The 13,705-nt window shown below is 41.2% G+C and overlaps 1 protein-coding gene across 2 annotated transcripts in view; it reads right to left on the bottom strand.

The window, feature by feature from the left end:
• Positions 1-13,705, bottom strand: part of TRPV4 (transient receptor potential cation channel subfamily V member 4) — a 142,894-nt gene that overhangs the window by 82,467 nt on the left and 46,722 nt on the right. For both annotated transcript variants that reach the window (XM_068239279.1, XM_068239290.1), the window contains 2 exons: positions 5,699-5,871; positions 2,488-2,640 (listed from right to left, as the gene is read on the bottom strand). In XM_068239279.1, coding sequence (XP_068095380.1) covers positions 2,488-2,640; positions 5,699-5,871 — 326 coding nt within the window. The remainder of the gene's footprint in view (positions 1-2,487; positions 2,641-5,698; positions 5,872-13,705) is intronic.

Below are 13,705 nucleotides of genomic sequence, written 5' to 3'. Positions count from 1 at the left end.
GACACGGTAATAATTTCCGCTTTTGTCAATTCTATGCTCTTCCTGCTGATTTTGACTGCCGAGTTCCAAGCCTTTGTTTCGTAAATCTGCTTCCAATGTGAAGCAATGATAATAACGTCCACTTCTGCAGAAAGATTTTGTCCTCAAGTATCACCTCATAATATTATGACGTAGCATCTATTACTGAAGTGAAACTCGTGTGGTGGACACATCTGTATTGCTTTTTACTCATTATTAACCAGGCAGTAAACCATAAAAGATAAAAAAAAAAAAAAAAAACACAAATATATGAAATAATGATAAAATAGACACTTCATTAAATGCATAGAGACATACAGTCTGAGCATTCTTAACTGTTCTACCTAATCCAGGACCCTGCTTCAATAGTCTCTTTATGGAGCATAAAAATAATGTGGAATCCAATAAATCCTTGGAGTCTGGTTATAACATTAAGAATTAAGCTTTGAAAACAGGCAAACAAATGATGAAAGAAGAAAAAGTGAGTCGAGGAGATCTCCTCGGAGTTCAGGACACTCCCAGACTAATTTTAGTCCAAATTTCCCAAGATCATGCGATAGCAACTTAGGGGCAGAAAACTGTATATAACACATATTTAAAGGGGACCTGAAGTAGAAAGAATACAGAGGCTGTCATTTTCATGATGCTCTGCCTCTAGTACTTTAGGTCACAGGTCCAGAATGAGCACATAGATTGACTCTGGTCTGATTCCACCAGACAGAGGTACAGAGAAGTGAGAAATTGCTTTAAGGCACTGTAAATTGGCAGTGTACATCTCTCTTTTTACTGTATGTTCCTCCACTGCATCTACTGAGGCATTAGCGCAATGTATATGGAAGTAGACTAATGCGTGTGTGCCTTTCTGCAACCTATGGCCAGGGACCCCCAACAGATTGCTCCGGCTCTAAGCATTAAAGCGGTATCGTCACCATAAAAATCAAATTTCTACAGCAACTGGTCTGAGTGTATTAAGTGATAAAGATGCTAATCCTGCATTCAAAACTTTTTCTGCTGTTATGATTTGGAGTTATCACATACTTAATGAGACACTGAAGCGAAAAAAAAATATGATATAGTGAATTGGTTGTGTACTATGAATAATTACTAGAAGATTAGCAGCAAAGAAAATATTCTCATACTTTTATTTTCAGGTATATAGTGTTTTTTCTAACATTGCATCATTCTCTAATATGTACAGATTACACAACACTCAGCATTCAAAATGAGTCTTTCAGAGCAGTCTGTGAAGTAATGACCTCTCCTCTAGCAGAGGAAAAGTAAATAGTCCAGGAACAGTTGAGATAATAAAAGTCAGATAACAGCCCTCTCCAAGACTAACTAAGTCGGAGAGCTTAATGGCTTGTTTGCATAGAGATAACAACTGGAGTTTCTCAACTCTTCCTGTACTGGAAACAATTACACTGATGTATCTGATCTTAATGTTTTATTTCTTAGAAAGCCCATACACTCAGCCGATTTTCTGGCCGACCGATCGATCGCGATCGATCGATCGATCGATCGATCGCAAATCGGTTGGCCAATCGACCGATCGACGGCCGATTTCGATCGATTTCGATGGATTTCCATCGAACTAGCAGGGTGGAAAATTTAGGTCGATCTGATGAGATTGCTTATCAGTTTGCATTGGCCTTAATGGAAATCTGATGGCAAAAAAATGCCATCAGATCGAATTTCAACAGATTTCAAACTGAAATCTATTGGAATTCTATCCTGGTAAAAAATGTTCTAAAAACGCATCAGATAGATCATCAGATGCATTTCTTATCTGTCTGCTGCCAATCTGACGAGTGTATGGGCACCTTTAGCTGTGCTACACATACAAATCATAATATCATCATTTTTTTTTTTGCTTCAGTGTCTCTTTAAGGAACACTGGCCCTTTAGTAGTCGTGCCAAAGAATTGCATACTGGGGGTTCTTTTTATCTATAATCTATTCCTCCTCTTCCCTTTATTTCCCTGTCAGCTTCTTATCTGAAACCTAATCCCATACTCACTTGTGTTTACAAGCAAAGCTGAGGCGACTCAGTGATTGGAGGAGACAAGAAAAAAAGTAAAGGGCAGAAATGACATCACGAGTTAGCCTTAACTGTGGGCAAAAGACATGGCCCCCACCAGGAACAGAATTCTCGTCATTTACTATATAACATTCACTGAAATCAAAACGTGGATAGTACAATACATTTGTTATGTAAGTAGATCAAGTATTTATCTACATATATGTGTGTTTTTCCCTGGCATAGTATGGCTGATCCTACTGCTTTAAAGTGCAGGCTACAGGCAAATAATTGCTCCAAGGGTGAGGAGGTGAGTCCTGAAGGGATTGCTAAGAAATTAAAATGTGTAAGCTTGCATATTATCATGGCACGCACTCTTTAGTACAAGCGTTCTGTTTCATTTCACAACAGGTTTATATTAAATTGAAGTGATAGAGCTTGTGGAACGCTTACCTCTGTAATATACGTCTCGGAAGGGGGAGTTGATGAATTCCCGCAGATTTCCTGTTTTCTCTGCAATATCCATCAATGCTGGAATTGTGTCATTTTTGCCACCACTCAGGTTCAGTAGCGCTTTAGGCAAGCAAGTCTTCCCTGTAGATGGCTCTAAAAGGAAACAGCAAAAAATAACATTGGAAAAGCACAGAACATACACATTGCAGGAATCACACATTAATATAAAAAAATCTGACATGTTAGCCTATATCTGAGCTCAATAATTGCTGAGGGCATCTATAAATACATACACATCCCTCAGGCTTAATGTCTCAGAGGAAGTAAACATACTTTCCTCAAAGTAAATAACCGAAGAAGGGGAAAGCAGCTTTGATGCCAGACTGTGCAGTCGATGTAACAGTTTTGTCAAGAGCTAATATCAAGATCTTAAAATCTATAATCCACATGAAAAAATAAATAAAAATAAAAAAATAAAAAAAAAGGAAAAAATAAATAAATTCTGAAACAACCATTAACCGTACAATTTTTAATAAACAATCATACTTTAAATGAAATTTAGATGGGGTGAGGTGTCTTATATACTAAATATACGGTTACTCCTGCACCGGAATATACTCACCACATCCTGCCACCACGCTCTTCTCCCCCTTGCTCCGGTCCTGCAGCTCGACAAGCAATCTTCTCTTTCTGCAGCTTTCCATACACTGTGGCTGCCTGCTGCTAAATCGCTTCAGTCCTCCATACTTCGTGGCTGGCTGCTTCCTCATTAGTAGTTCCCTGCATGGAGGACTGAAGCGGTATAGTGGCAGGTGGCTGCAGGAGGAGAAGAGGATCATGTGTGGAGCTGCAGGCGTGGAGTTGCAGGACCGCAGTGAGGGGGAGAGGAACAATAAAAACAAAGAGGTTGTAATCTCTTTCTTTGATAAGCAAAATGTTTATAATTGGGGGGGGGGGGGGGGGGTGCAGATAACTATTCTTCTATCAATGCCATGTGCAATTAATTACATTTATTACAGCTTGACAATCATCCGCTGTACAGTAGATAGTTGTATGTAAAGGCTGTGAACTATTTGCACAGTAATGAAATGTAATCCATTTAATCCATGTAATCTTTTAAGGCTCGTACAAGTCCAGGTCGTACAAGTCATACAAGTACAGGCTCGCTCAAGTCCAGTCTTATCAGCTAAACAACAGACTGTACACACGCCCGATTTGACGTCCAAACGACGGGTCGTTTGTGAAAATTCGACGTGTGTGTAGGCAGCTGTAGGACTACTCAACTTTGGGCCTTGTGAAGCTGGTCATACCCTTATAAATTTGCAACCAATGTTCCAAAAGGATCGATTCTTTTCAGAAAGGATTTGAATTCAGAAGGAATACAGCACATTGATTATTAATAGATTCCAGAAGGGGAACAAAAAAAAAACAAAAAAAAAAACGGTCGAACCCCAGCATTGCACTGCTCGATTCAGTGCCACAATATGATCCGCCGCTGTTGCCCCAATCCCAATCGGCCTAGATTTTATGTCCTGTCCGATCAATACTCTCACTCAATTTTTGGTCAAAATTTATTGAATTGAACATTTAAAGTGGAACCGAGATAAACTTTTACTCATTGCATAATGGTGTTCCTTTCATATAGTTTATAGGGCATTCCTCAAGCCAAATACTTTTGTTTGTTTTGTGTTAATACTCGAATTCCCTATAAACTAAACAAGCCTCACCCACAGCTCCTCTTATGCCTTGGCACTGTAGCAAGGGCTTATGGGAGCTCAGTCTGGGCAGGAGGAGGTTACTAGCTATTGATTTCAGAGGCAGAGGGGGGGGGGGGGGGAGGGAGGAGGAGAGGGGACTGAATTTACACACAGGCCAGCTGATCGCATCTCCAGCCAATGTGACAAACAGAACATGGCTGCCCTCATTGTATCACAGCAATAAATAATCATAAACTGTTGAAGCTGTTGGCAGCTAGATATGCTGTGTAAACTATCTAAACTTTGGATAAGATATATAGACCAGATACTTGTTATAGTTAGTTTTTCATATCGGTTCCACTTTAAAGGTATTGGTTCTTATTCAATCCGATCAAAGTGATCGAATCTGCGGGGATCAAATGGGAAAACCAATGTGTGTATGGGTACCTTAACCCCCTTGGCGGTATAAAACATTCCGCCAGGGGGCAGCGCAGCAGTTTTTTTTTTTTTTTTTTTTTTTTTTTAATCATGTAGCGAGCCCTGATAGCCTTTGGCGATCTCTGATCAGGAAATCCCGTTCAAAGAACGGGATTTCCTGGAGGGCTTCCCCCGTCGCCATGGCGACGGGGCGGGATGACATCACCGACGTCGGGACGTCATTGGGACTCCAGATCCACCCCTCGGCGCTGCCTGGCACTGATTGGCCAGGCAGTGCACGGGGTCTGGCGGGGGGGGGGGGGGGGGCGCCGCAACGAATAGCGGCGATCGGGCGCGCGGCGGCGGCGACCGGGGTGCTGGCGCAGCTAGCTGCGTCCAGCAAAAAAAAAATAATTTAAATCGGCCCAGCAGGGCCTGAGCGGCACCCTCCGGCGGCTTACCCCGTGTCACACACGGGGTTACCGCTAGGGAGGTTAAAGTACATCTGAACTAAAAAGGATGTGGAGGCTGACATATTTATTTCCTTTTAAACAATGCAGATTGCCTGGCTGTCCTGCTGAGTCTCTGTTTCTAATATTGTTAGCCATAGACACTGAACAAGCATGCAGCTCGGGTGTTTCTGACCAAAGTCTGACTGGATTAGCTGCATGCTTGTCACAGGTGAGTGATGACACTACTGCAGCCAAGATCAGCAGGACCAGCAGGCAACTAGCATTGCTTAAAAGGAAGTATCCCAGCAACCATATCCCTCTCACTTCAAGTGTACTTTAAGTGTAGTATCATCATGGAATGTACAGGCCCTGGATGTACCTTTATAAAATGACTGAGTTTGGAAGCTACAAGCTCTTGTATGGTTATGGCTAGCTGGGACCTTAGTAAATTCAATCACACACACCATGAACACTTGCAGTTTTACTTCGCTTAACAACGATTACCATAACCTTACTTCCATGGATCGCAATTAATATGCAAGCGCTCCCTGGAATCTGCCAACGTCAGAATTTCAAAATTCCTTCAGGTCAAACTGTAGACCTTGTTAAAGATACACAGAGCAATGTTTAGTGTCAGCATCTAACCTCTAAATTCCTCATCTGTTAGCCGCTTCTTTTGAGACAGTAGAAAAGGTAGAAACCCCTCCAGCTCTGATGTGGCACCCCGAGACACAATGTCAAATAGGATGTGTCTATTAAACATTCGGATGACAGGAGGAGGGTCAGGGCTTGGGCTCTCAGAAATCTTGCCATCCTTCCTGGAACAAATCAGAAATTACAGTTAGAAAGCTCATAATAAATCACAAGCCAAGTGGCATACTGCAGACGCCTGTCTTCTTCACTCCCACACGCCATTATAATCACTATACATATATTCCAGAAACCCTTCATCAGAGTGCTTCTAAATGCCAGCTTCTGCTTTACTAGCATGTGTACACTCATGTTTTACATCAGCCTGACCCAATCATATTCAGGCATGGAACCCACTACAAATTGCAAATTTATATCGCAATCACTTTTAATGAGCGTTTTGTAAGTGATTTGAGTATTTTCTGGCAATTTTGCTAGTGATTTTAAAAAGTCTAAGCTTTTTGCCAAGGATTGTATAGCGATTTTAATTCTGATTGGTCCTTTCAATGTAACAATTTTATTCACAGTTTGCATTAATTTAAAATCGCACTCAAATTGCTATGTGTAGCAAATCATGAGTGATTACGCCAGCGTTTATATACTTTACATTACAAAAACGCTAACGCCACCAAAATGCTGCATCTCTTACGATAGCGATTTTGCTATTCGCAATCGCTCCAGTGGAATTTGGCCCATCCATTAACATTAGCCGAGCATTTAGGGAAGTCGCTAGCGTTTTGAGCTTTTCCCTAGACGCTCAAAAAATTGCTCAAGTGGGTTCCAGCCCTAGAACACAATATTAAAAGTTCTACAGATCTGGCAGCTTTCTGCTGATAAATTAAAATGAGACGTACAAAATGATTTGTTTCATTTCACACAACGTATAGTCCTTTCAGCTTTCTGCAGTGTTTCACAGTGTATATGAACTGATAAAAAGTATTTCTAGATTATCCCCTGAGGCACAATTAGCTACACACTTTTCACTTTGCCTCTGTAAAGTCCCATTCCTCAGAAATACCCACTACCTGCAAATCTGCAATTTCTGTCAGATGGGTCGAATAGATAATTTCCGACAGGACCGATCTGATTTCTCATTGATTTACATAGAAGTGATCAGAAAAATCAAACGGAAAAAAAAACGATCGGAAATCCAATCGGATCTGTCAGAAATGATCTATCGACCCATCTATCTGATGGGAAATAACATGGTGTGTACCAGGCTTTAAGGTGCCCACTAATGATACAATTTGCTGAACAATTGTTCACTAATGGACTAAAATCCAATCAGATTAATGAAATGGATCCAATTGATTTTTATTAATCTGATTTGACTGGTTGTGAGGGTTTTGTCCAATTGTTCGACAAATTGTATTGTAAGTGGCCACCTTTACTTACCTGGGGCTTCCTCCAACCCCTAGAAGTCTATCTTCTTTATTGCTGAAGTTTAAACTGCGCAAATACAGGGCGCTCTCCACCACGGGGGCACAATCACAAAAGAAGTGTGGCACGCGCGCACATGTGCAGAAGCCTGCCGCCTAGCTGGGGTCAGCAATCTTACGGAGTAGACAGCGCCACCCTGGTGGGTGGCAGAACCTTAGTGCTGACCCAGGCAGACTTCTAAGGGCTGGAGCCCCAGGTAAGTAAAGCTTGAAGAAGGACAACTGAAGTGAGAAAAATAAGGAGGCTGCCATATTTATTTCCTTTTAAACAATACCAGTTGCTTGGCAGCCCTGCTGATCTATTTGGCTGCAGAAGTGTCTGAATCGAACACCAGAAACGAGCATGCAGCTAATTTTGTCAGATCTGACAGTTATGTCAGAAACAGCTGATCTGCTGCGTGCTCAGGGTCTATGGCTAAAAGCATTAGAGGCAGAGGAACAGCAGGACAGCCAGGCAACTGGCATTGTTTAAAAGGAAATATGGCAGCCTCCATATCTCTCTTGTTACAGTTGTCCTTTAACCTTTTTTTATTTTATTTTATTTATTTACAGCCTGTATATCCTATAAAGCAGGGCTTCCCAACCCTGTCCTCAAGTACCATTGAGGCCCTTTTTTCACAGACTGTTGATAGGCAGTGAAATGCCTCTCAAACTCTCACAACTGCTTGCTGCTGCCTGGTAACTGCTTACTACTGCCTGGTAATTGCTCACTGCCGCCTGGTAATTGCTCACTGCCGCCTGGTAACTGCTTGCTGAGCGCACAGTTCAACAGTCCGTGGAAAAGAGGCCTTACAGGTCATGTTTTGTGGAAATCCACAGAGGTAAAAGTTAATGAGCTCTGCTGAGACATTTACATCACCTGTGAAAGGTTGTGGTTTTCTGCAAAACATGCACTGTTGGTGGTACTCGAGGACAGGGTTTGAAAGTCCTGCTTTAAAGTACACCTGAAGTGAGAAGGATATGGAAATGGACATTTTTTTTATTTCATTTTAAACAATGCCAGTTGCATGAGGTTATGCTAATATTTGGTTATGCTAATCATTTTGGTTGCAGTAGTGTCTGATTCAAACACCTGAAACAAGCATGTGACTAATCCAGTGAAATTTCAGTAATGCTGGGAATACACGAGTCGACCCAGCGGCTCGATTAGCCGCTGGATCGACTCCCGCCGTGTCCCCGCGTGCGCCCGGATCGATTCCCGCTCGTCCCCGCCGGTGCTCCTCATCTTCCGCTCGTTTCCTCCCATTGTCCGCCCGCGGGGATCAAGTGCAGAATCGATCCGGCGGGGTATCGGACACGTCGGAAATGATCAATCGATTGATAAGGAGGAAACGAACCGTCCATGCCCAGCATAAGACAGCTGATCTGCATGCTTGAACAGGGTCTGCGGCTAAGATTATAGAGAGACCCTCAGCAAGTCATCTACATTGTTTAAAGTGAACCATTTTTAGCTCCCATGGCATCTCAATAGCACATAAATAATGCATGCCAACAATAGGTCTCATTAACTAAAACATCCATTTTACCTTTTCTAAAAGTTTAGCAGAGATTTTATTACCCTACTTCCGAGGCCTGTCCAACTGCATACATGTCAGGCATCTAAGGACTAATGTAATTGTTTTATTGCATTTATTAGCTGAGAGCAAACAATACCTTTCATCAACAGAGGGGCTGGGTAATTAGGACAACATGCTTCAAATAGTTTACAGAAGTGACAGATGCTACCTTCCCTCTGGATAAATAAGGGCAGCAAGAAAGGGGAGGGGGGGGGGACGTGGCTTCTCCTATAGCTATTAGAAACCAGAAATTCCAGGGAAAAGGGTGCTTAGTTCCTTTTAAAAGGAAATAATTAGGTTCGCCACCACATCTCTGTTCAGATGTGCAAAAAAATTATGCCATTATGTATATTTGACCAGCTTCAGTGATGGCCATTGGGTGATTGTTTACATTGTTGTTCAACTCTGTGTATGGTGAGCACGAGAGTGTATGTGTCACACGTCCCACTACAATTGTTATAAACCCACACAATTATCACAGAATGGGGCCTTTTGTGAACAGTTTCTCTATTTATTCTTCATTCGCAAATATCTTCAAGGATTGCGGACAAACGTATGGATAAAAGTTCAGAGTTCCTTCATACAAAAAGAATGCCTGACACGTGTTTCATGGCCAATAGCCGCTTCCTCAGAGGCACACTGTATACAAACATCTGTTAAAAAAACATAAGTATACAGAAACTGTTCACAAAAAGCCCCATTCTATTATAATTGTGTGTGTTTATAACCTATAGGGGTGGAACAGAACTATCCAATTTTATTGTGCATATAGTGTCCACTACAACTGTTGCAAGGTGGCAGGGGACCACTATAGCACTTTTGGAAAGAGAAATGGAACATGTAGTTTGTAGAAGAAACTCCACCTTTACTATATTTAGTTAGAACAAGGATTTATTCTACATTTTCATACATGCATCTCCCACAGACCCAAAAGAGTGACTGACTGGAATTGACCACAGATTCTTTTTTTGCTAACCAGACAGTCCAGAATTGAACAGTATTCATAGCTCGGTTAGTTTAACCCTCCAGTCAGACAAGATGAGATCTTGCCATCATCTAGTGTGACTTGTTTGTCTTTATGATGCATATTCATTTACTGGGTACATTGTAGATCTGCAAAGACTTCAACTAAACCTGTAAACCATGCTAGCAAGTGCTGTTTGCATAATTTTCCCTTCTGAGTGCTGATGAGTAAAATTGTGTCTACAACACAGCAAAAGCCTGTGCCCATGTGGGTGTATATTACTGCAACCAACTCTTCCTGTCCTCAGTTCTATCTCCTTCCTTCCACCCATAGATTTGCATGTAAACACACTCGGTTAGGTAAATACACTTGTTTAGCCCTTCGCACTCCATTACTAAAGAAAAATCCTTCCAGACAATTTACACCGTAGTAAACAAGCACTGACTTTATTGTTTGAAATGTCCCCAGTTTATAGTCCGACAAAACCCCTCTCTAGAGCTGTAAATTAGACACATAGGATTATGGAATGCATTTTTGGAAACAGAAACAAAATGTTAAAGCTTTAGAAATCTCTTTACAGTGAGAAAAAAAAGTAATGTTCACCTACAAAGCAACATAAGAGAAGCAACCCCCCAGGAGTCAAAATCGGTTGTAGTATTTATAATACTAATCGAGGGTAGCAAGTCTGCAAGGACGTACAGGTGTGCGCACACCACAACCGCCACACTAAGCCGCCACCCACAACTGAACAGATGCCCCGGGGGGCATTAGGGGTGACACACTGGGAGGGACATCAGGGATTATGCACCGCAAGTGGGGAGGGAGTACATTGTGGCTTTACGATTATTTTAATAATCGGGGGAGGTTCCTGGTTTAGGAGACATTGGCGCATTGCTCAAGTAAATGGATATACTTACAATCTTTTGGCTGCTGAATGTGGCAGCCACTTTAAAGCGGAATATAACCCTGCATTTCAACTTTGCTCTAAAACATTATTTACAGCATATTATATGCAACCAGCATTTTTTTTTTACTAGACCAGCATTGGAAGGGTTAAACACAGAGGTTTAAAGTTCCTGGAGAGATATGCAGAAGTTCATTTAGATACATTTAACTAAATAGAATATAACAAGTGATAAATGTTACACACTCTTTGGCTGTCCTCCAGCTCCTTCTCAATCAGAGAGAGTGAGTCACATGCCACACTTAGATACATTTATGTAAACAAAATGTATCTATGTCAGCTTCGGATGCGTCTGCAGTTCTGTCCAGGAACTTGAAAGCTCTGTGTAACCCTTCCAATGCTGGTCTAGTAAAAAAAAATGCTGGTTGCATATAATATGGTGTAAATAATGTTTTAGAGCAAAGTTGAAATGCAGGGTTATATTTCGCTTTAAAGAGACACTGAAGCGAAAAAAAATATATGATATAATGAATTGGTTGTGTAGTACAGATAATTACTAGAAAATTAGTAGCAAAGAAAATATTCTCATATTTTTATTTTCAGTTATATAGTGTGTTTTATAACATTGCATCATTCACAGTGTGATGTCATGACCATGGTCCTGATAGTTTGCGGTCTGTGTACCTTGCAGCATTGTGGGAAATAACAGCTTTTTCTCCCTATGTATAGAACTCTCAGTAATAAACATTCCGTATAGATCACATGGGAGACCTAAAGATGTCACCACCAGTGATTAAGGGCCTGTTTCCACTACATGCAGATTGGATGCAGAATAGATGCAGAAAAACTGACTCAAATGAATGCCTATGGGCCTGTTTCCACTAATCGCGATTTTTCTAATGCAGATTTTCCCATAGACATTCATTGGAGTCAGTTTTTCTGCATCCAATCTGCGTGTAGTGGAAACAGGCCCTAATGCTGGGAATACACGTTTCGTTTTTGCCTTCGTTTTTGCCTTCGATTCGTTCGGTAAACGAATCGAGTGTTGAAAACGTATGTGAAAATAGTCATAATCTCATTATAGTTTCGATTAATAGACCCCAAAAACGAACGACTAGTGATCGAACATGTTTGATATTATCTCTCTTTATCCATCTAATCGAGCCATTGGTAGGCTTGATGGCTGTTCAGATCGATTATATATTCGTTTATGCCGTCCGTCCCTGTACTACGTTTCGTTTCTTTGCAGCCTTCGATCATTGGAAAGACGAAACCATCAGAATCGGAAAAAAAAACGAAACCGTGGGTGGTGATATTAACCGTACGATCGATTATTTCGGGATCGAAAAGGACAAAAGGCACAATCGAAACGAAGGTTTAAACGAAGGCAAAAACGAAACGTGTATTCCCAGCATAACTCCAGAATGCACATCAGGGAGAGGAGAGATTTTGCAATTGGCAAACACTGACTAAATCATCTATAAATGAATATTGTAAAAACTAAGCAATTATATTCATTATGTTATTTTCACCACAGTTCCTCTTTTAAGAAGGTAAATTTATATGTTTCTCTTCCAAAGAGAATCACAAATTCGGCATTATTGCCAAAAATGGAGTGCCTGATAGAGAAGTAGTGCCCCTAGGAAATAGCAGCTTCAGGATTTTCACCTCTGTCACAGTGTAAAGGGGGAGGGGAACTGCCAAAGAAAGAGAAGGGATGTGACCCCAGGGAGATTTCCAGGAAGGGTGGGTTAGTTGAGGTGACCAGGGATCTGCTTTAAAGTCATTACTTGTACATTATTCAAAATAACCTTTCGTTTGATCAAAAAGGATTCTAACCCTTCCAACGGATTACATGCTTGATCCAATTGTTTAGCCGATGTGTTTAAAAGAAGCGAATGTGCTGGGGAACAGTAATTTGATAAGTGAACAATGACACAGATTTTTCATGTTCAAGAATTAAGAAAAAAAAAAAAAGTCAACAAACCAGTTTTCTCACAGCTCAGCTGACTTCACAGCTTGTGCCAAAAAGCGGAATTGAGAAATAGCTTTGAACTCTCATTTAAAGGTTGTACGTATTAAATGCATGATGAAGACGTCTCAGATTATTAACCGGTTACAGACCACAGTATTTGAAATCAACACCCTATTTGGGAGCGCCTATCGTTGCTAGCGCGTAGATTACAGTTACTCACACAATGCGGCCTCACGGCTCTCTCATTGCTGCAGCTCGCTTACTCTGTCATGACAGTAAAGCACAGTGCGCCAGTCAAGACCCAATTGTATTGGCTCCTGACCTCGCGATCACTGTGAGTTGATCACTGCCAGAGACTCCCAGTCTGCAAGAGGTTAAAAAGTGAACCTGCAAGAAGAACGTTGAGTTGATACTTACCTCAGTAGACGGAAGCCTCTGGACACTCCAGGAGCTTCCCCCATCAATCCAGTGCTAGCACCCTCTAAGCATATCCAACATGGGCTTGTCAGATATACTCTTGCTGCACAGGCGTGGATCGGCCCATGTTCATAGATGGAAAGGAGTACGGCTACAAAGAGGGAAAAGCAGCAGTGTGGGCAAGGATGACATGAGAAACCTTGACAATCCAGAGGCTTCCATCTACTGATAGTATCTACCGTAATTTATTTTTTCCTCATTACAGGTTTGCTTTAAATTATAGTTTGTGAACGCCAATGTCTTGTTTTCACTTTCTTGTTCCGAGCTGAGCAATTCATGAATACAAAATACACAGACATCAATTATAAAGATGACACAAAGCCAAGAGATCCAATCGGTAATGTTCCTGCAATATCTCCCAGCACAAACGATACAAAAGGTTTAAGATGGTCAATGATATATACAAAAAAAAAAAAAAAATCTGATTTCCATACAAATTTATAGCAGATTATCTATGCAGCTTGGAATTGGACCAATCAGAATTAGCAGGGAGTGCATTTGATTGGACCAAATTTTTAGCTGCATACAATTTCCATTACATGTTCATGCAAGTCAGAATTATTTGGACACTCTCGACCACCCGTAGTGATAGCTACCGAAAGTTTTCAGGAAGGTAAAAGAAAATTTCAATGACTTAATCTAACAAA

The sequence above is a fragment of the Hyperolius riggenbachi genome, chromosome 1 (genome assembly GCF_040937935.1).
Source record: "Hyperolius riggenbachi isolate aHypRig1 chromosome 1, aHypRig1.pri, whole genome shotgun sequence".
NCBI classification, from domain to species: Eukaryota; Metazoa; Chordata; class Amphibia; order Anura; family Hyperoliidae; genus Hyperolius; species Hyperolius riggenbachi.
The sequence above is the reverse complement of the archived record's forward strand: the minus strand, read 5'-3'. Positions and strand labels throughout refer to the sequence as shown.